General features: G+C 52.1%; 1 protein-coding gene across 2 annotated transcripts in view; it reads right to left on the minus strand.

Annotated features, from left to right (window-relative positions):
- The window catches only part of LOC140393632 (acidic mammalian chitinase-like), a 64,373-nt gene extending 39,856 nt beyond the window's left edge, over positions 1-24,517 (minus strand). The window contains exons 1-5 of one of the 2 annotated variants that reach the window (XM_072479908.1): positions 24,394-24,506; positions 22,031-22,063; positions 21,631-21,835; positions 8,049-8,105; positions 402-567 (exon numbers count right to left, since the gene is read on the minus strand). In XM_072479908.1, coding sequence (XP_072336009.1) covers positions 402-567; positions 8,049-8,105; positions 21,631-21,835; positions 22,031-22,063; positions 24,394-24,418 — 486 coding nt within the window. In that variant the 5' untranslated portion in view covers positions 24,419-24,506. Of the gene's footprint in view, positions 1-401; positions 568-8,048; positions 8,106-21,630; positions 21,836-22,030; positions 22,064-24,393 lie in introns of both variants that reach the window. The other variant, XM_072479907.1, reaches the window with a different exon arrangement.
- Between the last annotated feature and the right edge of the window lie 1,798 nt (positions 24,518-26,315).

Genomic DNA, 26,315 nt, shown 5'->3' on the forward strand with positions numbered 1-26,315 from the left:
TATATCACCCTGATATCGACTTATATCACCCTGATATCGACTTATATCACCCTGATATCGACTTATATCACCCTGATATCGACTTATATCACCCTGATATCGACTTATATCACCCTGATATCGACTGCTGTAGATGCCACATCATCTGGCATCTTTATGAAAATTGCTTTAATATTCTGAACTGCACTAAATAGATTCAAAATCCCTGAGAATTAGTGCTAATTGTCCAAATAGATTGTTAATAAATCCTAATCATTTGTCTTCCCACAACAAACCTCTCATATGAAGAATGCTTGCAGGGAAACGCTCCTGAGGATTGCTTTTCCCTTGGAACTATAACCTAGAAAAGTCAGTGCAAATGAAGTTAACGGCAGAAAGTATTTCAAAGTTGCTTTACTCACCGCAATCAAAACAGTGTACCTCTCTTTGTCTTCGGCTGGACTTCCTCTCGACGCGGGATATTTCCAGTCTAAATTTAAACCATCAAAATTATGCTTCCGAAGTAATTCAATCGTTGAATTAATGAATATTGAACGGTTCTTCCTGCTCGACGCCATGGTGGTGAACCTGAGAGGGCGAGCGAATTAGTGAAAAGGTTTTATCTGGTTCAAGACATTTAAAAAATATTTTAAGGTTATCTCTTTCTGGAATGAAAATTGTAAATGAATCAATGAGAACTCTTTCAAAATCCACAGCATACATAGAAGATAGGAGCAGGAGGAGGCCTTTTGGCCCTTCGAGCCTGCTCCGCCATTCATCACCATCATGGCTGATCATCCAACCCAATAGCCCAATCCTGCTTTCTCCCCATAGCCTTTGGTCCCATTCTCCCCAAGTGCTGTATCCAGCCGCCTCTTGAATATATTCAAAGTTTTAGCATCAACTACTTCCTGCAGCAATGAATTCCACAGGCTCACCATTCTGTGTGAAGAAATGTCTCCTTATCTCTGTCCGAAATGGTTTACCCTGAATCCTCAGACTTTGACCCCAGGAGCGGGATTCTCCGATATCGGCGCAATGTCCGCCGACCGGCGCCAAAAACAGCGCGAATCACTCCAGCATCGCGCCGCCCCAAAGGTGCGGAAGTCTCCGCATCTTGAGGGGCCGAGCCCTAACCTTGAGGGGCTAGGCCCACGGTGGATTGATTTCCGCCCCACCAGCTGGTGGGAAAGGCCTTTCGCGCCCCGCCAGCTGGCGCGGAATTGACTTTGCCGGGCGGCACATGCGCGGGAGCATCAGCGGCCGCTCACAGCATCCCCGCGCATGCGCAGTGTGGGGGGGTCTCTTCCGCCTCCGCCATGGTGGAGATCGTGGCGAAGGTGGAAGGGAAAGAGTGCCCCCACGGCACAGGCAAGCCCGCGGATCGGTGGGCCCCGATCGCGGGCCAGGCCACCGTGGGGGCACCCCCCGGGGCCAGATCGCCCCGCGCCCCCCCAGGATTCTGGAGCTCGCTCACGCCGTCGTGTCCCGCTGTCCCAAAGGTGGTTCAATCCACGCCGGCTGGCGTGGGTTGACAGCGGCGGGACTTCGGCCCATCGCGGACCGGAGAATCGCCGGGGGATTCCCGCCGACTGGCGCGGCGCGATTCCCGCCCCCGCCGAATATCCGGTGGCGGAGAATTTGCGACATTGCTGGGGCGGAATTCACGCCGGCCCCCGGAGATTCTCCGACCCAGTGGGGGGGTCGGAGAATCGCGCCCCTGGGGCGAAATTCTCCATAATCGGCGCGATGTCCGCCGACCAGCGCCAAAACAGCGCAAATCAGTCCGGCATCCCGCCACTCCAAAGGTGCGGAATCCTCCGCATCTTGACCGGCCGAGCCCTCACCTTGAGGGGCTAGGCCCGCGCCGGACTGATTTCCGCCCCGCCAGCTGGCGGGAAAGGCCTTTGTTGCCCCGCCAGCTGGCGCGGAAATGACATCCCCGGGCGGCGCATGCGCGGGAGCGATAGCGGCCGCTCACAGCATCCCCGCGCATGCGCAGCGGAGGGAGTCTCTTCCGCCTCCGCCATGCTGGAGACCGTGGCGAAGGTGGAAGGAAAAGAGTGCCCCCACGGCACAGGCCCGCCCGCGGATCGGTGGGCCCGGATCGCGGGCCAGGCCTCCGTGGGGGCACCCCCCGGGGCCAGATCGCCCCGCGCCCCCCCAGGATTCTGGAGCTCGCTCACGCCGTCGTGTCCCGCTGTCCCAAAGGTGGTTCAATCCACGCCGGCTGGCGTGGGTTGACAGCGGCGGGACTTCGGCCCATCGCGGACCGGAGAATCGCCGGGGGATTCCCGCCGACTGGCGCGGCGCGATTCCCGCCCCTGCCGAATATCCGGTGGCGGAGAATTTGCGACATTGCTGGGGCGGAATTCACGCCAGCCCCCGGAGATTCTCCGACCCAGTGGGGGGGTCGGAGAATCGCGCCCCTGGGGCGAAATTCTCCATAATCGGCGCGATGTCCGCCGACCAGCGCCAAAACAGCGCAAATCAGTCCGGCATCCCGCCACTCCAAAGGTGCGGAATCCTCCGCATCTTGACCGGCCGAGCCCTCACCTTGAGGGGCTAGGCCCGCGCCGGACTGATTTCCGCCCCGCCAGCTGGCGGGAAAGGCCTTTGTTGCCCCGCCAGCTGGCGCGGAAATGACATCCCCGGGCGGCGCATGCGCGGGAGCGATAGCGGCCGCTCACAGCATCCCCGCGCATGCGCAGCGGAGGGAGTCTCTTCCGCCTCCGCCATGCTGGAGACCGTGGCGAAGGTGGAAGGAAAAGAGTGCCCCCACGGCACAGGCCCGCCCGCGGATCGGTGGGCCCGGATCGCGGGCCAGGCCTCCGTGGGGGCACCCCCCGGGGCCAGATCGCCCCGCGCCCCCCCAGGATTCTGGAGCTCGCTCACGCCGTCGTGTCCCGCTGTCCCAAAGGTGGTTCAATCCACGCCGGCTGGCGTGGGTTGACAGCGGCGGGACTTCGGCCCATCGCGGACCGGAGAATCGCCGGGGGATTCCCGCCGACTGGCGCGGCGCGATTCCCGCCCCTGCCGAATATCCGGTGGCGGAGAATTTGCGACATTGCTGGGGCGGAATTCACGCCAGCCCCCGGAGATTCTCCGACCCAGTGGGGGGGTCGGAGAATCGCGCCCCTGGGGCGAAATTCTCCATAATCGGCGCGATGTCCGCCGACCAGCGCCAAAACAGCGCAAATCAGTCCGGCATCCCGCCACTCCAAAGGTGCGGAATCCTCCGCATCTTGACCGGCCGAGCCCTCACCTTGAGGGGCTAGGCCCGCGCCGGACTGATTTCCGCCCCGCCAGCTGGCGGGAAAGGCCTTTGTTGCCCCGCCAGCTGGCGCGGAAATGACATCCCCGGGCGGCGCATGCGCGGGAGCGATAGCGGCCGCTCACAGCATCCCCGCGCATGCGCAGCGGAGGGAGTCTCTTCCGCCTCCGCCATGCTGGAGACCGTGGCGAAGGTGGAAGGAAAAGAGTGCCCCCACGGCACAGGCCCGCCCGCGGATCGGTGGGCCCGGATCGCGGGCCAGGCCTCCGTGGGGGCACCCCCCGGGGCCAGATCGCCCCGCACCCCCCCAAGGACCGCGGAGCCTGCCCACGCCGCCTTGTCCCGCCGGTAAGGTAGGTGGTTTAATCCACGCTGGCGGGACAGGCATTCTAGCAGCGGGGGGGGGGGGGGGGGTCCGCCAACCGGCGTGGCGCGATTCCCGCTCCCGCCGAATCTCCGGTGCCGGAGAATTCGGCAATTGGCAGGTGCGGGATTCACGCCAGACCCCGGCAATTCTCCGATCCGGCGGGGGGTCGGAGAATCTCGCCCCTGGTTCTGGACACCCCCATCATTGGGAACATCTTCCCTGCATCTACCCTGTCCAGTCCTGTTAGAATTTTATAAATCTCTATGAGATCTCCCCTCATTCTTCTGAACTCCAGCGAGAACAATCCCCACCTAGTCAATCTCTCCTCATACGTCAGTCCCGCCATCCCTGGAATCAGTCTGGTAAACCTTCGCTGCGCTCCCTCGAGAGCAAGAACAGAGAAGGAGACCAAAACTGCACACAATGGTGTGTTTTATAAGAGAACACATCCTTAAAAGCAAATAGCTTTTTAAAAATCTAATTCATTATTCAAATTTGATTATCCTGCACTGTTGAGTGATTTAAAGAAAATATTGATACTTACTTTTGCACCCAACATGTCTCAGTCTGAATCTACAACTGTAATGGTGGAAGGTAATAAAGCTATCTCATCGGAGATTGTAATTATCTGGCATTTATCGAATGCCACTTGTTAACTAAGCCTTAATGTTGTCCAAACTATGTTCTGGGTGCACATACAGGCCTCCAAATTGGATTAATGAAAGTATAGCCGAATATTGTAAACTTGTCCGTGAACAGTGTTATTCCTGACATTATTGAGATAAAAGTCTTTGAAGTACCAAAAGATAGTTGAATCAAGGTCACTTTGCTGTGGGATTCTTGCACCGATGTCCCAGGTTACAAAGGATGGTTTTCGCTGACACAATCCTCTTTTCTTCTTTAACATCAGGGAGATGGAAGCCTGCGATCGTGTTGGTGGGGGGAGCTCCCCCTCTCCCTCGCCTCATTGCACGTTCTCACCAGCAGTGAGTCCAGCTCCGCACCAAACTTTTATAAAACTCCACTGCAAACCCATCCGGCCCCGGGGCCTTCCCCGCTTGCACCCATGCTGTCCATCACCTCCCTCAGCCCAATCGGGGCCCCAGCCCTGAACCCTCTCCCTCCACCTTGGGGAACTCCAACCCAGCCAGGAACTGCCACATCCCCTCCTCCCCCGCTGAGGGCTCCGACTCGTACAGCCTCCTATAGAAGGCCTCAAATTATCTACTTACCTCCTCTGGGTCTGTCACCACCTTATTCCCCTTGTTCCTCACCCTACCAATCTCTCTCACCGCCGCCTGCTTCCTCAACTTGTGGGCCAGCACCCTACCTGCCTTCTCCCTGTACTCGTACACTGCCCCTCTGGCCCTCCACAACCCCCCACCACCTTCCCTGTGGACGTTAACCCAAATTCCACCTGGAGCCTCTCCTTTAACAACCCCTCCTCCGGCCCCACCGAGTATCTTTGATCCACCCTCAGAATCTCCTCTACCAGCCTTGCCCTCTCCTCCCGCTCCACCCTCTTCCTGTGCGCCGGATTAAAATAAATTCCCTCCTGACAACCGCCTTGAGTGCCTCCCACAGCATGGCGGTTGTGACCTTCCCCCGTGTCGTTCAACTCTACATAGCCCCGAGTGGCAGCCGTCCACCCAAGCAAGATCCAATCACCGCCTGTTACCGGGCAGAATACGGCCTTTTGGCCAATTCATTGGCCACCAGCCAACCAATCGAACCAAGTCCCATCGATCTCTCGGGTGCCAGAAAGTCTGAGTTCTGCTGTTCAAAGTTACTGTGGCTTTTGAGTTCCTTTCTTCCCTTTTCAGCCGAAAGGAATTCAGCATACAAGGATCAAAAATATAACAGCCAAAGTAAAAAAATGGGAAATAAGGAAATCAACAGGAAGGGCCCTCACACCAGCCATTTAATCCTGCGGCTACCAGGGCAGGTCAGAGGCTGGGAATCCTGCGACGAGTAACTCACCTCCTGACCCCCCCAAAGCCTGTCCACTACCTACAAGGCACAAGTCAGGAGTGTGATGGAATACTCTCCACTTGCTTGGATGAGTGCAGCTCCAACAACACTCAAGAAGCTCAACACCATCCAGGACAAAGCAGCCCGCTTGATTGGCACCCCTTCCACAAACATTCACTCCCCCCACCACCAACACACAGTGACAGCCGTGTGTACCATCGACAAGATGCACTGCAGCAACTCACCAAGGTTCAAGCATCTTCCAAACCCACGATCATTACCATCTAGGACAGGACCCCACCACCAGGAAGTTCCCCTCCACGTCACTCACCACCCTGACTTGGAAATATAGCACCGTTCCTTCACTGTCGCCGGGGCAACATCCTGGAACTCCCTCCCTAACAGCACAGTGGGTGTATCTACACCATATGGACAACGCGGTTCAAGAAGACAATTCACCACCACCTTCTCAAGGGCAATTAGACATGGGCAATAAATGCTGGCCTAGTTTAAAGAACTGGGGCGAGATTCTCCGACCCCCCCGCCGGGTCAGAGAATCACCGGGGGCTGGCGTGAATCCCGCCCCGCTGGTTGCCGAGTTCTCCGGCACCGGATATTCGGCGGGGGCGGGAATCGCGCCGCGCCGGTTGGCGGCCCCCCCCGGATGGGCCGAAGTCCCGCTGCTAAAATGCCTGTCTCGCCGGCATAGATTAAACCACCTCTCTTACCAGCGGGGCAAGGCGGCGCGGGCAGGGTCTGGGGTCCTGGGGGGGGGGCGCAGGGCGATCTGGCTCGGGGGGTGCCCCCACGGTGGCCTGGCCCGCGATCGTGGCCCACCGATCCGCAGGCGGGGCTGTGCCGTGGGGACACTCTTTTCCTTCCGCCTTCACCACGGTCTCCACCATGGCGGAGGCGGAAGAGACTCCCTCCACAGTGCATGGGCGGGGATGCTGTGAGCGGCCGCTAATGCTCCCACGCATGTGCCGCCTGGAGATGTCATTTCCGCGCCAGCTGGCGGGGCAGAAATTAGTCCGGCGCGGGCCTAGCCCCTTAAGGTTGGAGATCGGCCCCCCAAGATGCGGAGGATTCCGCACCTTTGGGGCGGCGCGATGCCCGACTGATTTGCGCCGTTTTGGGCGCCGGTCGGCGGACATCGCACCGATACCGGAGAATTTCGCCCCTCGTTTCCCGATAGTTTGTGATGAGTTAGTGCAGAAAGTGAGGGAAATTAATATTGATCCAAATATTTACAAGTCAGGATGGTGGCTCCCTGGTTAACAGACCTGGATTTAGTAGATCAGGTTGAAGTTCCCTTTTAATATTCTAAATGAATGAAATCCACACTGTGTATAACTGTTCTGTAAATGACAAATATGAAGTAAAGTTTTTATGTCGCTCGTAAGCATTTACTGGGACAGGGTTATTAATAAATGTTTTTTTCATTCCACGTATGTCCTACAGGGAAAGCCTGTCCAATCACAGTGCTTCAGAAATGTCTTTTACTGCTGTGTGTGATTCAGTCACTGCTTTAGCAGCTCAAACTATGGAATTTCCTGCTCCAGAGGCAGAATTCTCCGCAATCGGCGCGACGTCCACCGACCGGCGCGAATCAGTCCGGCATCGCGCCGCCCCAAAGGTGCGGAATCCTCTGCATCTTGAGCGGCCGAGCCCTGACCTTGAGGGGCTAGGCCCGCGCCGGACTGATTTCCGCCCCGCCAGCTGGCGGGAAAGGCCTTTGGTGCCCCGCCAGCTGGCGCGAAACTGACTTTGCAGTGCGGCGCATGCGTCGGAACGTCAGCGGCCGCTCACGGCACCCCCGCGCATGCGCAGTGGAGGGGGTCTCTTCCGCCTCCGCCATAGTGGAGACCGTGGCGAAGGCGGAAGGAAAAGAGTGCCCCCACGGCACAGGCCCGCCCGCGGATCTGTGGGTCCCGATCGCGGGCCAGGCCACCGTGGGGGCACCCCCCGGGGCCAGATCACCCTGCGCCCCCCCCAGGACCCCGGAGCCCACCTGCGCCGCTGTGTCCCGCTGTCCCAAAGGTGGTTCAATCCACGCCGGCTGGCGTGGGTTGACAGCGGCGGGACTTCGGCCCATCGCGGACCGGAGAATCGCCGGGGGGGGGGGGGGGCCCGCCAACCGGCGCGGCGCGATTCCCGCCCCCGCCGAATATCCGGTGCCAGAGAATTCGGCAACCGCCGGGTGCGGGATTTACGCCAGCCCCCGGCGATTCTCCGACCCGGTGGGGGGTCGGAGAATCCCGCCCCCGGTTTCTCGCGCTGCTGTCCAATTGGAACAAACACAACAAAATTGTTCAAAGCAGCGCCCAAACGGTCTGGGCAGAAAGAAAAACACAGCTGGTGACCCATAAGAAGAGATAATTACTGCTCCTCCTCATCCTGATGTGTCTGGCTGATCAGAGGGAGGGAGCTGTCTGTCTATACCTGTGTAGGGTTTACCTTTCTGTCCCAAAGTTCCATCCACCAACACCCAGGAGTGTCTTCAACTGCGGTCTCCTGTCAGAAAAAAGCAATCGATCATTTCAATCCTTTCCTTCAACAAATAACTTAACTTCAACACCAACCTCGGAAGCAAAAATAATCCTCAGTGAACAAGAAAGCAAGAAGGATCTGGGGCGAAATTCTCTGCAATCGGCGCGATGTCCGCCGACCGGCGCCAAAAACGGCGCTAATCAGTCCGGCATCGCGCCGCACCAAAGGTGCGGAATCCTTCGCATCTTGAGCGGCCGAGCCCTAACCTTGAGGGGCTAGGCCCGCGCCGGACTGATTTCCGCCCCGCCAGCTGGCGGGAAAGGCCTTTGGTGCCCCGCCAGCTGGCGCGAAACTGACTTTGCCGGGCGGCGCATGCGCGGGAGCGTCAGCTGCCGCTCACGGCATCCCCGCGCATGCGCAGTGGAGGGGGTCTCTTCCGCCTCCGCCATAGTGGAGACCATGGCGAAGGCGGAAGGAAAAGAGTGCCCCCACGGCACAGGGCCGCCCGCGGATCGGTGGGCCCCGATCGCGGGCCAGGCCACCGTGGGGGCACCCCCCAGGGCCAGATCACCCCGCGACCCCCCCAGGACCCCGGAGCCCGCCCGCGCCGCCTTGTCCCGCCGGTAAGGTAGGTGGTTTAATCCACGCCAGCGGGACAGGCATTCTAGCTGCGGGACTTCGGCCCATCCGGGCCGGAGAATCGCGGGGGGGGGGGCCGCCAATCGGCGCGGCGCGATTCCCGCCCCCGCCGAATCTCCGGTGCTGGGGAATTTGGCAACCGGCGGGGGGTCGGAGAATCTCGCCCATGGGGCGGGATTCTCTCCTGTCGGGATTCTCTGTTGCGCCAGCAGTGCACTCTCACCTGGGGATTTCCTGACAGTGTGGGGCGGCCCACAATGCCATTGGCTGGCAAGATGGAGAATCCTGATGCCGGGGGGGCACGCTGCACCAGGGGCGAGATTCTCCCGGAATTGGCGAGGCGGCACGTACCGGCACCAAGAGCGGCGTGAACCACTCTGGCGTCGGGCGCCCGGAAGTGCGGAATCTTCTGCACTTCCAGGGGCTAGGCCGGTGCTGGAGGGGTAGGCGCTGTGCAAACCCGCGGCGAAGTGCCGCCACCGGCCGGCGCGAGTTGGTGCACGCGCAGAACCGCCGGCATGTTTCCTACGCATGCGCAGGGGGTTTCTTCACCGCACTGGCCATCGCGGAGCCTTACAGAGGCTGGCGCGGAAGGAAAGAGTGACCCCACGCACAGGCCCGCCCGCACATTCGTGTGCCCCGTTCGCGGGCCAGGCCACCGTGGGGTCCCCCCTGGGGCCGGCTCCCCCCGCGCCCCACCGAGGACCTCGCTAGACAGCCGACAAGCCAGGTCCCACTGGGATGGACCATGTCCATTTCACGCCGGTGGGACTGGCCAGGAATGCACGGCTCATCGGGACCCGGAGAATTGCCGGGGAGGGGGGGGGGGCGCTGCCAACAGCTCCCGATCGGCGCGAGATGATCCTCGCCTCTGCCCGAAAACTGGAGCCGGAAAATTCGTCAGCCAGCGTCGGAGCGGCAGGGTGGGATTCACGCCGCCCCCCGGGGTTCTCCAACCTGCAGGGAGGTCGGAGGGTGGTGTGGGACGGAGAATCCCGCCCAGGAGGAGAATCATTTAATTTGCATCTCTTTGTAGAAATATTTTATTAAAAGCCATTAGTGAGAGAGACATCAGCATTCTGAGCGTAAGATTCTTAATAAATCATTAGGTATGGATTTTACATTGAGAATAATGGTCAGCCTGTTATAGAGGACGCAATCTAACTAAAAAAAAGAGCCCGTTCTGGATGGGATTAACAGAAGCGCTGGGAACACCTCCGCTATCTAAAGGCATTTTTAGTTCCCGGGCATCTTTTCACTGCGAGACCGGCACCCTGGCACTGCCAGGCTGGCACCCAGGTAGCACTGCCAGGGTGGCAGTGACAAGGTGCCAGGCAGGCACCGTTCAGGCCAGGGTGCCACCCTGCCTGGAGGCCAACCACCTAGATGCCTCTAACCACCTGGGAGAGCCCCCACCAATTACCGTTCCACCTGGGACCAGTACTGAATACCAGCTGGCTGAGGTGTCCTCAGCAAGGCCTGTAGATGCCGGGTGGCTATCAGAGCAGGCGTGAGAATGAGTAAGTGGGTTCTTAAACTCACTTAGCTGTGTGAGACTGGGCCCTTCCCCTTGTGGCCGCGATCCAGATCGCAACCACTCGCAAGATCTGAAGGCATAGAATCTGTGTGGGTAGAGTTGACGAATCACAAAGGTAAAAAGACCCTGATGGGAGTTATGTACAGGCCCCCTTGCAGTAGTCAGGATGTGGGGCAGAAAATAAATCAGGAGATAGAAAGGCATGTAAAAAAGGCAATATTACAATAATCATGGGGGACTTCAATATGCAGGTGCACTGGGAAAATCAGGTTGGTAGTGGATCCCAAGAAAAGGAATTTATGGAATGTCTAAGAGATGGTTTTTTGGAGCAGCTTGTGACAGAGCCTACTGGGGAACAGGCAATTCTGGATTTGGTGATGTGTAATGAGGCAGACTTGATTAGGGAACTTAAGGTGAAGGAACCCTTAGGGAGCAGTGACCACAATATGATAGAATTTACCCTGCAGTTTGAGAGGGAGAAGCTGCAATCAGATGTAACGGTATTACAATTAAATAAGGGTAACCACGAAGACATGAGGGAGGGGCTGGCCAGAGTTGATTGGAGAAGGAGCCTAGCAGGGAAGACAGTGGAACAGCAATGGCAGGAGTTTTTGGGGGTTATTCAGGAGGCACAATAGAAATTCATCCCAAGGAGGAGGAAACATGCTAAGGGGAGGACAAGGCATCCATGGCTGACGAGGGATGTCAAGGACAGCATAAAGGCTAAAGAAAAAGCAGACAAAGTGGCGAGTATTAGTGGGAAACCAGAGGATTGGGAAGCCTTTATAAGCAAGCAGAGGACAACTAAAAAAGCAATAAGGGGGAGAAGATGAAATATGAGTGCAAGCTCGCTAGTAATATAAAGGAAGATAGGAAGAGTTTTTTCAATATATGAAAGGTAAGAGGGAGGCAAGAATGGACGCAGGACCACTGGAAAATGAGGCTGGAGAAGAAGCAAGAGGGAACAAAGGAATGGCAGAGGAACCGAATAGATACTTTTGCACCAGTCTTCACGGTGGAAGACACCAGAGGCGTACCAGGGTTACAAGAGAGTCAGGGAGCAGAGGTGAGTGTAGTGGCCATCACTAAGGAGAAGGTTCTGGGGAAACTAAAAGGCCTGAAGATGGATAAATCACCTGGACCGGATGGACTACACCCCAGGGTTCTGAAGGAGTTGCTGAGGAGATTGTGGAGGCATTGGTGATGATCTTTCAGGAATCACTGGAGGCAGGAAAGGTCCCAGAGACTGGAAAGTGGGGAATGTAACACCACTGTTAAAGAAGGGAGGGAGGCAGAAGAAGGGAAATTATAGGCTGGTTAGCCTGACTTCAGTCATTGGTAAGATTTTAGAGTACGTTATTAAAGATGAGGGGCGAAATTCTCCGGCCCCCAGCCGGGTCGGAGAATCGCCGGGGGCTGGCGTGAATCCCGCCCCCGCCGGTTGCCGAATTCTCCAGCACCGGAGATTCGGCGGGGGCGGGAATCGCGCCGTGCCGGTTGGCGGCCCCCCCCCCCCCCGTGATTCTCCAGCCCGGATGGGCCGAAGTCCCGCCGCTAAAATGCCTGTCCCGCCGGCGTAGATTAAACCACCTACCTTACCGGCGGGACAAGGCGGCGCGAGCGGGCTCCGGGGTCCTGGGGGGGCCGCGGGGCAATCTGGCCCCGGGGGGTGCCCCCACGGTGGCCTGGCCCGCGATCGGGGCCCACCGATCCACAGGCGGGCCTGTGCCGTGGGGGCACTCTTTTCCTTCCGCCATGGTCTCCACCATGGCGGAGGCGGAAGAGACTCCCTCCAATGCGCATGCGTGGGAAGCTGTCAGTGGCCGCTGACGCTCCCGCGCCTGCGCCGCCCGGAAATGTCATTTCCGCGCCAGCTGGCGGGGCACCAAAGGCCTTTTCCGCCAGCTGGCGGGGCGGAAATTCGTCCGGCGCGGGCCTAGCCCCTTAAGGTTGGGGCATTCCGCACCTTTGGGGCGGCGCGATGCCCGTCTGATTTGCGCCGTTTTGGCGCCAGTCGGCGGACATTTCCGGAGAATTTCGCCTGAGATTGCGGAGTGCTTAGACGTTCATGGTAAAATAGGACTGAGTCAGCGCGGCTTCGTCAAGGGGAGGTCATGTCTGACAAATTGGTTAGAATTCTTTGAGAAGGTTTCAGGGTGTTAGATAAAAGATAACCAGTGAACGTGATCTATTTGGATTTCCTGAAGGCAGAGAGTCAGGATAAAGGGGTCTTTTTCAGGATGGCAGCCGGTGACTAGTGGTGTGCCTCAGGGGTCGGTGCTGGGACCACAACTTTTCACAATATACATTAATGATCTGGAAGAAGGTACTGAGGGCTCTGTTGTTAGGTTTGCAGATGATACAAATCTCTGTAGGGATACAGGAGGAAGCAGAGAGGCTGCAGAAGGATTTGGACAGGCTAGGAGAGAGGGCAATGAAGTGGCAGATGGAATACAATGTGGAAAAGTGTGAGGTTATGCACTTTGGTGGAAAGAATAGAGGCATAGACTATTTTCTAAATGGGAAAAGGCTTCAGAAATCAGAAGCACAAAGGGACTTGGGAGTCCTTGTTCACGATTCTCTTAAGGGTAACGTGCAGGTTCAGTCGGCAGTTAAGAAGGCAAATGCAATGTTAGCATTCATGTCAAGAGGGCTAGAATACAAGACCAGGGATGTACTTCTGAGCCTGTATAAGGCTCTGGTCAGACCCCATTTGGAGTATTGTGAGCAGTTTTGGGCCCCGTATCTAAGGAAGGATGTGCTGGCCTTGGAAAGGATGCAGATGAGGTTCACAAGAATGATCCCTGGAATGAAGAACTTGTTGTATGAGGAACGGTTGAGGGCTCTGGGTCTGTACTCGTTGGAGTTTAGAAGGATGAGAGGGGATCTTATTGAAACTTACAGGATACTGTGAGACCTGGATAGTGTGGATGTGGAGAGGGTGTTTCCACTTGTAGGAAAAACTAGAAGCCTTGGCACAGCCTCAGACTAAAGGGACGATCCTTTAAAACAGAGATGAGGAGGAATTTCTTCAGCCAGAGGGTGGTGAATCTGTGGAACTCTTTGCCGCAGAAGGCTGTGGAGGCCAATTCACTGAGTGTCTTTAAGACAGAATAGATAGACTCTTGATTAATAAGGGAATCTGTGGTTATGGGGAGAAGGCAGGAGAATGGGGATGAGAAAAATATCAGCCATGATTGAATGGCAGAGCGGACGCGATGGGCCAAATGTTTCTAATTCACATAGAATTTACAGTGCAGAAGGAGGCCATTCGGCCCATCGAGTCTGCACCAGCTCTTGGAAAGAGCACCCTACCCAAGGTCAACACCTCCACCCTATCCCCATAACCCAGTAACCCCACCCAACACTAAGGGCAATTTTGGACACTAAGGGCAATTTATCATGGCCAATCCACCTAACCTGCACATCTTTGGACTGTGGGAGGAAACCAGAGCACCCGGAGGAAACCCACGCAGACACGGGGAGAGCGTGCAGACTCCGCACAGACAGTGACCTAAGCCAGGAATCGAACCTGGGACCCTGGAGCTATAAAGTAATTATGCTAACCACTATGCTATCGTGCTGACCTAATTCTGCTCCTATGACTTATGGTCTTATATTACTATTCATAACCTCAGGATGTTCCAAGGTGCTTTACAGCCAATGAACTATTTTTGAAGTATACCCACAGTTGTAATGGTGGCCATTTTGTGCAGCGTAAGTTTCCACAAACTGCAGGGAAATGAGGGAAATGACCAGATCATCTGTTCTAGTAAAACCGGCTGAAAGATAAATATTGGTGCTTACAGAGTAATGTTGCTGCTCTGTGAATGGTGTAAAGAGACTTTATCAATTCTTGAAATGTTCTTCCATGGGTATTGTCCCTTCCGTATTATTATAGTCATTTAATTAAGTGAATTCAGTGCAGGAACTGAAGGTAATGATTTGGGTTCAGTTTATAAAGTGGTGCACAGAACCATAAGACCATAAGACATAGGAGCGGAAGCAAGGCCATTCGACCCATCGAGTCCACTCCACCATTCAATCATGGCTGATTTCAACTCCATTTACCCGCTCTCTCTCCATAGCCCTTAATTCCTCGAGAAATCAAGAATTTATCAACTTCTGTCTTAAAGACACTCAACGTCCCGGCCTCCACCGCCCTCTGTGGCAATGAATTCCACCACTCTCTGGCTGAAGAAATTTCTCCTCATCTCTGTTCTAAAGTGACTCCCTTTTATTCTAAGGCTGTGCCTACAGGTCCTAGTCTCCCCTGCTAATGGAAACAACTTCCCTACGTCCACCCTATCTAAGCCATTCATTATCTTGTAAGTTTCTATTAGATCTCCCCTCAACCTCCTAAACTCCAATGAATATAATCCCAGGATCCTCAGACGTTCATCGTATGTTAGGCCTACCATTCCTGGGATCATCCGTGTGAATCTCCACTGGACCCGCTCCAGTGCCAGTATGTCCTTCCTGAGGTGTGGGGCCCAAAATTGCTCACAGTATTCTAAATGGGGCCTAACTAATGCTTTATAAATCTTCAGAAGTACATCCCTGCTTTTATATTCCAAGCCTCATGAGATAAATGACAACATTGCATTTGCTTTCTTAATTACGGACTCAACCTGCAAGTTTACCTTTAGAGAATCCTGGAGTAGGACTCCCAAGTCCCTTTGCACTTCAGCATTATGAATTTTGTCACCGTTTAGAAAATAGTCCATGCCTCTATTCTTTTTTCCAAAGTGCAAGATCTCGCACTTGCCCACATTGAATTTCATCAGCCATTTCTTGGACCACTCTCCTAAACTGTCTAAATCTTTCTGCAGCCTCCCCACTGTCATGATATTCAAACACACACATCATGATAGACAGACCAACAGACAAATTAGCACACATAACACGACAGCCAATCACAGACAAGGACAGAGACAGTATAAGACAAGGAACACGACACCTGGTGGCCAGTCCATCTAGATACCAGGATAAGGACAAGACCTGATTAACAACACACTCAAGGAGTCACCACGTGCAGAGTATCAAGACAAATCTGTAAATAGCAAGTTGAAATAAAACAGCATTGTACCAATTGCAACCGTGTTGGTTCATCTGTACCTCAGAGCACCCAACACCACATGGTACCAGGAGTGGATCGATACCTGCCGGCAAATCTGCCATCCTGAGCCATGGACATCAACAACAAACCGCAGCAGTTGCAAGTCGCTGGGAACCTGGGCACCAACTGGAAGCTCTTCAAGCAGCGATTTGAACTGTACATGCGAGCCAACACAAAACAGGGCGCCTCGGACGAAACAAAGATTGCCATGCTCCTCACTACCGCAGGTCAGCACGCCATCGATGTATACAACTCCTTGGTGTTCGCGGAAGGCGAGAACCAATCCAAATATAACACGGTCCTCCTCAAGCTCGACCAGCACTTCAACGTTGAGGTCAATGAAAGCTTTGAGAGGTATATCTTTCAGCAACGCCTGCAAGGTAAGGATGAGCTCTTTCAACCCTTTCTGACGCACCTCCGCATACTCGCGCAGTCCTGCGGTTACGGCACCACCTCAGAGTCCATGATCTGGGACCAGATCGTTTTTGGCGTTGCCTCCAGTGGCCTATGCCAGCAGCTTCTTAAAATTAAAGGCCTGACCTTAGCATCTGCGGTGGAAGCCTGTGTCCTCCAGGAAAATGCGACCAGCCGCTTTGCCCAATTTCAGGCGACCGAATCGGCACGGAGAGGGTCCCTAGCGATCGAATCGGCAAGCCAGGCCGCCCATGAGGCCGAACGCATCCAGGCAATCGAGTACCTCCCGGCCCGCGGCCCGGACGAGGGTGGCCGTTTTGCACGCTTTTCGAGGTCTCCCGCGCTTGTGCGTGCCAAAACCAACGGCACCATTGAGGGACGCACTGCGCAGGCGCGCCCGATGCAAGACCGAACTACGCATGCGCAGTGACGTAACGAACGCCGTGACGTCATGACGTGCGGCAACTGTGGAGCTGCACATTTAAAAGGGCAATGTCCTGCAAAAAACCGACAATGCCTACGCTGTGGCAAGATGGGCCACTACGCTGCCTACTGTCGAGCGGCTCAACCGATGGATCCTACACATCTCCGACAACCTCGCAGACACGTGAGGGCCGTCCAGCCCACACATCAGGACATCCAACCCAACGACACAGATGACCAAGATGCCTTTCGTGTTGCGGTCATTGATGTGAACCGCGTCAACACCATTAATCCGGCCGATGAATGGAGTGCCACCCTGACGGTCAACCCGAATTCGTCGCACACCTACTAGACTGGACTTATGAGACTGTTCACACGTCAAAGTTTAGCAACTATTGTATTGTACCATATTACTGTTTTCTCATTCCAGATCTTGTTTGACCGGACCACACTTCAAAGTTTTTTTCCTGTTTTGTTATGGTACAACCTCGTTAGCATGACACACCCGACATCGCCCCATGTACATAATTACGACACATGTACATGCTGTAAATATCACGCACACACACTTTTAGCTGCACTCAGGACACATTCATATTTATAACCACGTAGGCACATAATCTTGTAAAAAAGGGAGGATGTCATGATATTCAAACACACATCATGATAGACAGAGCAACAGACAAATTAGCACACATAACACGACAGCCAATCACAGACAAGGACAGAGACAGTATAAGACAAGAAACACGACACCTGGTGGCCAGTCGATCTAGAGACCAGGACAAGGACAGGACCTGATTAACATCACACACAGGGAGTCACCACGTGCAGAGTATCAAGACAAATCTGTAAATAGCAAGTTGAAATAAAACAGCATTGTACCAATTGCAACCGTGTTGGTTCATCTGTACCTCAGAGCACCTAACACCACACCCACCTCCTCCATACTACCTGCCCCTCCACCTATCTTTGTATCATCGGCAAACTTAGCCAGAATGCCCTCAGTCCCGTCATCTAGATCGTTAATATATAAAGAGAACAGCTGTGGCCCCAACACTGAACCCTGCGGGACACCACTCGTTACCGGTTGCCATTCCGAAAAAGAACCTTTTATCCCAACTCTCTGCCTTCTGCCTGACAGCCAATCGTCAATCCATGTTAATACCTTGCCTCGAATACCATGGGCCCTTATTTTACTCAGCAGTCTCCCGTGAGGCACCTTATCAAAGGCCTTTTGGAAGTCAAGATAGATACATCCATTGGCTCTCCTTCTCTGCAAGACTACAGTACTTGCTATTCTAGTTCAATGCTGCAGATCACCGAGATTCTGGAGTGAAGCACTACCACGAGATGTTGTTTTCCAGGATAATTGACCAGGTAAATATACAACCCTGTTCTGTGCGTTAAATTCTTACCATCCTGGCGTCAGAAAAACTACACGTTTCTCTTTTTATGTTAATACATTCTCTTCCGTTTAGATCCTTGAGTCATCCAACTAGATCCTAGTACCTGATGAATGTTTAAACAAGTTTTTTTAATGATTTACTTGACAAGTTTGAAATCTTGCATAATGTGGCACTTGTACGTTTTGTTGTGAATTGGCAAGGTGGACTTTGTTCAGTTTCACTCGTTATTTTTTCGCAAGATACTCAAATGCACAATGTAAAAAAAAATCTCAAGGATGATTCCAGAACCGAGGGAATGTATATATTTTAAAAATAATTTTAAAGTACCCAATTATTTTTTTTTTCCAATTAAGGGGCAATTTAGCATGGCCAATCCACCTAACCTGCACATCTTTTGGGTTGTGGGGGCGAGACCCACACAGACACAGGGAGAATGTGCAAACTCCACATGGACAGTGACCCAGGGCCGGGATTGAACCCGGGTCCTTGGCGCGTGAGGCAACAGTGCTAACTACTGCACCACCGTGCTGTCCCAGGGAATATATTTCTGTGGAAAGACTGAGTTGGCTGGACCTTTTTTCTTGAGAAAAGGTAAGACTGAGGTGGCCTACTGGTCTTTAAAATTATGAAGGGATTTGACAACGTAATCGTAGAGAAGATGTTTCCCTTTTGGGAGGGACCAAGACTAAGGGCCAAAGGTATAAAATAATTGTCAATAAATTCAATAGAGAATTGAGGAGAAATGTCTTCACCCAGAGAGTGGTTAATAATTGGAACATGTTAACGCTAAGAATAAGAGCGAAAAATAGTGTAGATGCGTTCAAGGGGAAGCTTGATAAACTCATAAGGGTGAAAAATTAAATTTATTGACAAAGTGTGTAGATGAGGGTAGTGAAGTTGATGTAGTTTACATGGATTTCAACAAAGCATTTGACAAGGTCCCACATGGGAGACTTATAAAGAAGGAAAATGCACATGGGATACAGGGCAACTTGATAAGGTGGATTCAAATCTGGCTGAGCTGTAGGAGACAGACGGCTGCTTTAGTGACTGGAACCCAGTGACCAGTGGCGTACCACAGGGATCTGTGCTGGGCCCCCTATTATTCTTCATTTTGTGAACAACATAGATGACTATGTGGGGGGGGGGTGGGGGGGGGGTAGGATCAGTAAGTTTGCCGATGACACAAAGATTGGCCGGGTGGTTAACAGTTGAGTCCCTTGGGTTACAGGAAGATATCGACGGGATGGGCAAATGGGCAGAAAACTGTCAGATGGAATTTAACCCTGAAAAGTGTGAGGTGTTACACTTTGGAAGGAGTAATGTGACAAGGAAATATTCAATGAATGGCACCACACTGGGAAGTTCTGAGGAACAAAGGGACCCTGGCGTGTTTGTCCATAGATCTCTGAAGGCAGACGGGCAGGTTAATAGGGTGGTGGAAAAGGCATATGGGGAACTTGCCTTTATCAATCGGAGCTTGGATTACAAAAGCAGGGAGGTTGTGTTGGAGTTGTATAGAACTTTGGTGAGGCCACAGCGGGAGCACTGTGTGCAATTCTGGTCGCCACATTATAGGAAGGATGTGATTGCACTGGAGGGGGTGCAGAGGAGATTCACCGGGATGTTGCCTGGGATGGAACATTTTAGTTATGAAGAGAGGTTGGATAGGCTTGGGTTGTTGCGCTGGAGCAGGGAAGACTGAGGGGCGGCCTGATCGAGGTGGACAAGATTCTGAGGGGCATGGACAGGGAGGATAGGGAGCAGCTGTTCCCCTCAGTTGAAGGGTCGGTTATGAGGGGGACGCAAGTTCCTGGTGAGGGACGGGAGGTCCGGGGGGATTTGAGGGAAAACTTTTTTACCCAGAGGATGGTCTGGAAGCACTGCCTGGGAGGGTGGGCCAGGCGGGTTGCCTCACACCTTAACATTGGAGGCTATGGGCCAAGAATGGAAATGGGATTAGGATTGGCAGGTCAGGAGCCTTTCATGTGGCGGGGAACACCCGATGGGCCTTTTCTGCACTGTATTATTCTGTGATTCTGTGAAAATAAGAGATAGATAAGTTAGTACCATTGGATAAAGTGAGGTGGTGGGTGGCGCATGTGCAGTATATCTGCCAACATAGACCAGTTGCACTAATTGGTCTATTTCTGTGTCATAGATCAAAGTAATTTTCTGCAATCATCTAATGCTTTTGATGGAGGGGCAAAAACAGATGCTGAATAGGGCATTCTGGAAAGATAGCTTGGCAGAAAGCTTTGAGAGTAAGAGAGAGCAAAATAAATTCAGAGGAAATTCCAGAGAGTGGGACTAGATGGGACAAGGCTCTGCTAGTGGAGCAGGAGAGGACTGAGGCGCTACTATGGATGGAGACCCTCCTGGACCTGGTGTGAGATGGGTCTCCGGGCCTTCAATTCCTTTCCTTGGCAGCATTTACCTGCCCTGTGGCACCAACCGCTTACCCTATTGCCTCAGCAGAGAGATGGAGTTAGCTTGACTGCACACCAACAACTCATAATTAAAGGATCTTTAAGGCAATGAAACATCCCAAGGTGATTCCTCGGAGCATTAGGAAACTCAGCACGACACTGAGCCAAGTAAGGAGTTATTAAGCCAGGTGACCAAAAGCTTGGTCAGTGGTTTCACAGGAATGTCACAGAGGAATGTGGGATCGAGAGTTGTAGTGAGAGGATTCCAGGGATTGGGCCGAGGCAACTGAAGACAAGGCAGTTAAAATCAGGGTTCCACAAGAAGCTAAAATTAGAGGACAGCCGATATCTTGGGTGGTTGTGGAGCTGGAGGAGATAACAATAATAATAATCTTTAATACTGTCACAAGCAGGCTTACATTAACACTGCAATGAAGTTACTGTGAAAAGCCCCTAGTCTCCACATTCCGCCGTCTGTTCGGGTCACAGAGGGAGAATTCAGAATGTCCAATTCACCCAACAGCACGTCTTTCGGGACTTATGGGGGTAAACCGGAGCACCCGGAGGAAACCCACGCACACACGGGGAGAACATGCAGACTCTGCACAGACAGTGACCCAAGCTGGGAATCGAACCTGGGACTCTGGAGCTGTGAAGCAACAGTGCTAACCACTGTGCTACCATGTCGCCCTTATTAGATAGAGAAGGACGAGACCGTCAAGGGATTTGAAAATAAAGACGATGATTTTAAAATCAAGATGCTGGGAGTCGATGTAGGTCAGTGAGTACGGATGGCATGAATATGGGGCGTCATTCTCCGCCGGCGGGAGTCTCCGTTCTGCCGGCACCGGGGGGGTTTCCCGACGGCGTGGGGCTGCCCCACAATGGGAAACCCCATTGACCGGCCGGTGTTACGGAGACTCCCGCCGGCCGGTCGGCACAGAAATGTGGCGGGGCAGGTAGGAGAATTTCGCCCATGAAGTCAGAAGCCGGCCTCGGGATTGACACCAAAGTTGCAAACAGACTGGCTTAATCTCAGACAAAGCGAACAATTGGGAGTTGGACAATGTGTTGAGGGTGGGGGATTTAAAACCAGGTAATCTGGTTTTGTGACCGTTGATAATTGCCGAGAACACCAGGATAACACATCTTGCTCTTTGGTATAGTATCGCGGATCTGTTATATTCTGGAAGGTGCCCCCCACCTGCACCTCCCCCCGCCTCCCTCCCAGACAGTGAAGCTGTCCCTCAGAACAGCACTGGGTGGTCGGACTTGGAATCTTGTGACTTCGCAGTAACTGCGCCGCCAAACCCAACCACAGCTCACAAGGCAAAGAATTGGACAGGATTCCTTCTCTTGGTTGTTATTCAATGACTCTCGTTGGAAAATTTTATTCCAGTAATGAATAGCTTCAGATTCAGCTGTGATACCATTCGACAATCCTGGAGGGACTCACTGTGCAGAATCACGATTTGGGGGGTCGAGGGGTGGCTGGGATGGGCAGAGACATCATTGAAACCATAGTTGGAGAAAACCATCACCTGACAAAGGAGCTGTTATGAAAAACACGTCTACTCACTTTTTTTTGAGACCATTGAATGTTTTGTAAAGACTTTCGTCATTCTGTTCCTTGGTAGCAATCTTGTGCCTACTATTGATGTTGGCAAATGCATAGATTAGATGGGTGCACAGGCAAGGGGGGATGTTCTCTGGCATAAACTTGCCAATTCCTGGTCTGTGCTGGGCCCAGTTCGCAAAGTAACAAAAGAGTTTGAAAGCTGTGCCTGAAAGCAGAAAGTAAAAGGATTTGCAATAAGGCTTCCACCCTCCATTTTAGCTTTTTCAAAATGAATGACTAAATGTGGAGTTCGGTTCAAGTTTTTGTTCGGAAACCGATTGTTTAATAAAACCGAGAATCTTTGGGAAACAAGACGTTATAGCAATGGGCAGACGCACTTGGCAGCAATAATGTCACTCACCCACTTGTACTTGTAACAACAGGATGCAGCCAACTAGAATAAAGCAAAGGAAAGCAAGCATGAAGTTCATGACAAAAAACACAAAGATTTGCATTTATATCGTGCTTCTCATGGCTACGAGACATCTCAAGGCGATTTCAGCCAATGAAGAGGTGATCGGTTTGAGTGCAGAGAGCTATAGTGTCAGCAGGTAAGGGGTCCTGGATGTATAACCATCACACCCACCGCCATCTCTCCACAATTACTGTGTTTTTTAACATAGTATCTTACGTGATTGGGCAGTGCACACAAACATGTTCTTTAAGAACTAATTAGTTCCATAGCAGAGAAGCCAGACTTGTGCTTCTAAATGTCCACCTGGATATTGCAGTAAATAATAGTGATAATGGGTTAGAGATGTATAATTCTGTTTTTATGCTTTCCAGGATTTGACCGCCAAAATTGTTTCCTGCATTTCCGGCAATGAATTGTGATGTTAATTGACTTTTATATTTGAACCTTACATGTGGTCAGCCTTCTTCAAACACTATGTGGTGTAGTTTTTGATAGGACTGACCGACTCGATAGGCCTCTTCAGAAGGCAGTTAAGGGTTAACTACGCTGGTGGAGTTACAAATATAAAAGCAAATTACTGCAGATGCTGGAATCTGAAACAAAAACAGAAAATGCCGGACAATCCCAGCAGGTCTGACAGTCTCTGTGGAGAGAGAGGGGAACTGACGTTTCGAGAGAAACATTCTCTCTCCACAGACGCTGTCAGACCTACTGAGATTGTCCAGCATTTTCTGTTTTTGTTGGAGTTACTAATAAACTGGGCAAGGAAAGTTGGTTTTTCTCCCCTCATGGACATTAATCGTTTTTTTATGACAATCTGATAATTCACAGTCACTTTCAAAAAAAATAATTAACACTAATTTCCAGAGATCTCTCTTCACTCAGCTGGAGAATTGGAATATAGGCCGGAGTTCTCCAGCCTTTCTCTGGCAGCGGGATTTTCTGGTCCGCTGGTAATGGACCTCTCCCTCGTGGGTTTCCCGACAGTGTGGGACGGCTTCAATGGGATTCCCATTGATAGTGGCGGGAATAGAGATCTCGCCGTCAGCGAATGGTGCACCACCTTCCACTGCCAACAAACACGCGACTGGGAGGTGGAGGAGGGCTGGAGGATCCCGCCCAGAGTCTCAGTAATGGCGACCATGAAACTGTCGGTCGATTGTTGTAAAATCCATCTGATTCGCTAATATCCTTTAGGGAAGGAAATCTACGTCCTTACCTGGTCTGGCCTACACGTGACTCCAGACCCACAGCAATGCGGTTGACTCTCAATTACCCCCTGAAATGGCCGAGTGAGGCACTCAGTTCAAGAGCAATTAGGGATCGTCAATAAATGTTGGCCTTGCCAACAACATCCATATCCAAAGAGAGAATATATTAAATTCACAAACTGCCATTCGAACACACACTGTGGATCATTAGTCAATGGCTCTGGAATTCTAGTCCAGTAATGTGACCACCATACTCCCAGTTTTATTTGATCTGACAAGCTCATATCCAACCTATCCCCCTAACACCACACCCCACCCCCCAAAAAAAAACCCTGCCTGAGCTCCAGGTAAATTGACTTTGAAGTCATGAAAGATTTGTTATATTTAATGATTAATTGGATTGACCAGAACAAGTTCTCATGCATTCCAATATATCTATACAGCTCATTTCTATGTATTTGGTAAACTAAATAGTCTCCCCTGTAACAATTTGAAGCCTCTTGTTTGCCCACTGCCCAATATACACCTCGGCACAAGGGCGCTTGGACTGGTGTCTAATCATAGATGACCAACAACACTGCCAGTCCCTGTAATCCTCCATTAGATTGTTTCCATTAATTTGCCTGACTTTCCGCCTGTAAAGCAGTTCAGATCAGGACAGAGAGGGCAATGTGGGATTTGCCCATACATCCTCTTAATTCATGATCCTATACATTGATTTTCTGACTGAGACAGACAATTTACATTAAAAAAATACACTGTAAACTCTTCCATTCTTAATGCAGCTTTTATCCCACTTAGCAAAATAGCAATCAAACATTGCAGAGTATATTTAACACAATGTATACTCATGGATCATAGCATCTGAGATTCACAATTTTATTTTGGAAAGAGTATTGCAAATAATTTTCTATTCAATAAGCTACTAAAGTATATCTAACATGTATTATAGATAGTGAGCCATAGAACAAAAGTAATCACTGTTTGTTGTTTGCAGCAAATCTTTCTCAACATCTTACTGTAGCAATCTATACAGCCAATAAAATTTAAAAGTACAGATTTGATCTTCCTTGCGATTTTCTTTAAAATCACACTTACCAATTGAAACAAGTACTTTCCGCATTTTTAGTCTCAGTCGCTGTCTCTCCAACGTTATTCTTGCTGGAACCGATGGCACTTGGGTTCTGCAGGAGCCATGCTCTGCCTCAACAGTTCCCACAACAGAGAATTATTAACTCGGAAGTTACAGTGGCTGGACAAATAGGTTACCTTTGTGATAAAGCGTGTAAACATATAGAATTATTAACCATAGAGGTTAGTGGAGTTAATGATATTACTGTTGCTGTTGGGTGCAAATGGGGTAAATTGGAATACTCGAGGGATGAACTCATTTAAGCTAAATAGGCTTTACTGCTCCTTAAATTTTCTCGTGCTCTTACAGATAATCACTAGTACTCAATTACGGGCATCTCATTATTTCTTCACATTCTTCAATGTAAAGCACCTTGCATTTCATTTATCCAATAGGTAAATATGTTTATGAGAAAAATTCTGGTCTGTTCCCATGTCCACACCTCAACCAGAATCCTTCCTTTACCTTTCCTGCCATATTTCACCATTTGGGTCAATATTCGCTGGGGTTGGGAAGAATGAAGGGTGATCGCACTGAAACATACAAGGATCTGAAGGGTCTTGACAGGGTTGGTGTAGAAATCAATTGTAATGAACAAAATGGATATAGAGGTCAGTGAGGAAGCTGGACAACTTTGAATGTGTCACAAAGATTGTAAATGGATATTCCTCCCATTTCTCATGTGTTATGGAGAATTTGAGCAGCACTTTCATTCACTTTCATCATCCTCCATGGCCTGCGATAGACATGCGTCCACCCGCAACTGGGTGAGCCCAGCCTGTTGTGCCGCATGTGGATCGGCAATGGGGGGGGGGGGTGCATGCGGGTGGGGTGGGTGGGGTTGGGGAGGGGGATGAGGGTGCTGGGTGGTTGGATGGGTGGGGGGTGTGGGTGGTCGGCTGTTGCCATGGTGTGCGGTCTGTGGCCATACTACCCGATTCCCACGCCCATCTAGTCAGTGAAGCGGGCGGCTATCAGTCTGTCCCGTGCCCGCTGGGCCAGCCGGTAACGGTGGACAGCCACCCACCCGTGTCTACCCCGTCTGCCCTGACCATTACCTCCATCCCCCTCATCTGGGGAGGACTGCGCCTCTTCCTGCTGCTCCTCCACTCCGCCCTCCTCTGCCTGCGGCACATCGCCCCTCTGCTGGGCTATGTTGTGCAGGACGCAGCACACCACAATGATGCGGCCGACCCTATCTGACCGATACTGGACGGCGCCCCCAGAAAGGTCAAGGCACCTGAAACGCATCTTCAGCACGCCAAAGCACCTCTCTATCACTCCCCTTGTCGCTACATGGGCATCATTGTAGCGGTTCTCCGCCTCATTGCGTGGCCTCCGTATAGGCGTCATCAGACACGATCGCAATGAACAAAGAACAAAGAACAAAGAACAAAGAAATGTACAGCACAGGAACAGGCCCTTCGGCCCTCCAAGCCCGTGCCGACCATACTGCCCGACTAAACTACAATCTTCTACACTTCCTGGGTCCGTATCCTTCTATTCCCATCCTATTCATATATTTGTCAAGATGCCCCTTAAATGTCCCTATCGTCCCTGCTTCCACCACCTCCTCCGGTAGTGAGTTCCAGGCACCCACTACCCTCTGCGTAAAAAACTTGCCTCGTACATCTACTCTAAACTTTGCCACTCTCACCTTAAACCTATGCCCCCTAGTAATTGACCCCTCTACCCTGGGGAAAAGCCTCTGACTATCCACTCTGTCTATGCCCCTCATAATTTTGTATACCTCTATCAGGTCGCCCCTCAACCTCCTTCGTTCCAGTGAGAACAAACCGAGTTTATTCAATCGCTCCTCATAGCTTATGCCCTCCATACCAGGCAACATTCTGGTAAATCTCTTCTGCACCCTCTCTAAAGCCTCCAC

Source organism: Scyliorhinus torazame, chromosome 17 (assembly GCF_047496885.1).
Source record: "Scyliorhinus torazame isolate Kashiwa2021f chromosome 17, sScyTor2.1, whole genome shotgun sequence".
NCBI lineage: Eukaryota > Metazoa > Chordata > Chondrichthyes > Carcharhiniformes > Scyliorhinidae > Scyliorhinus > Scyliorhinus torazame.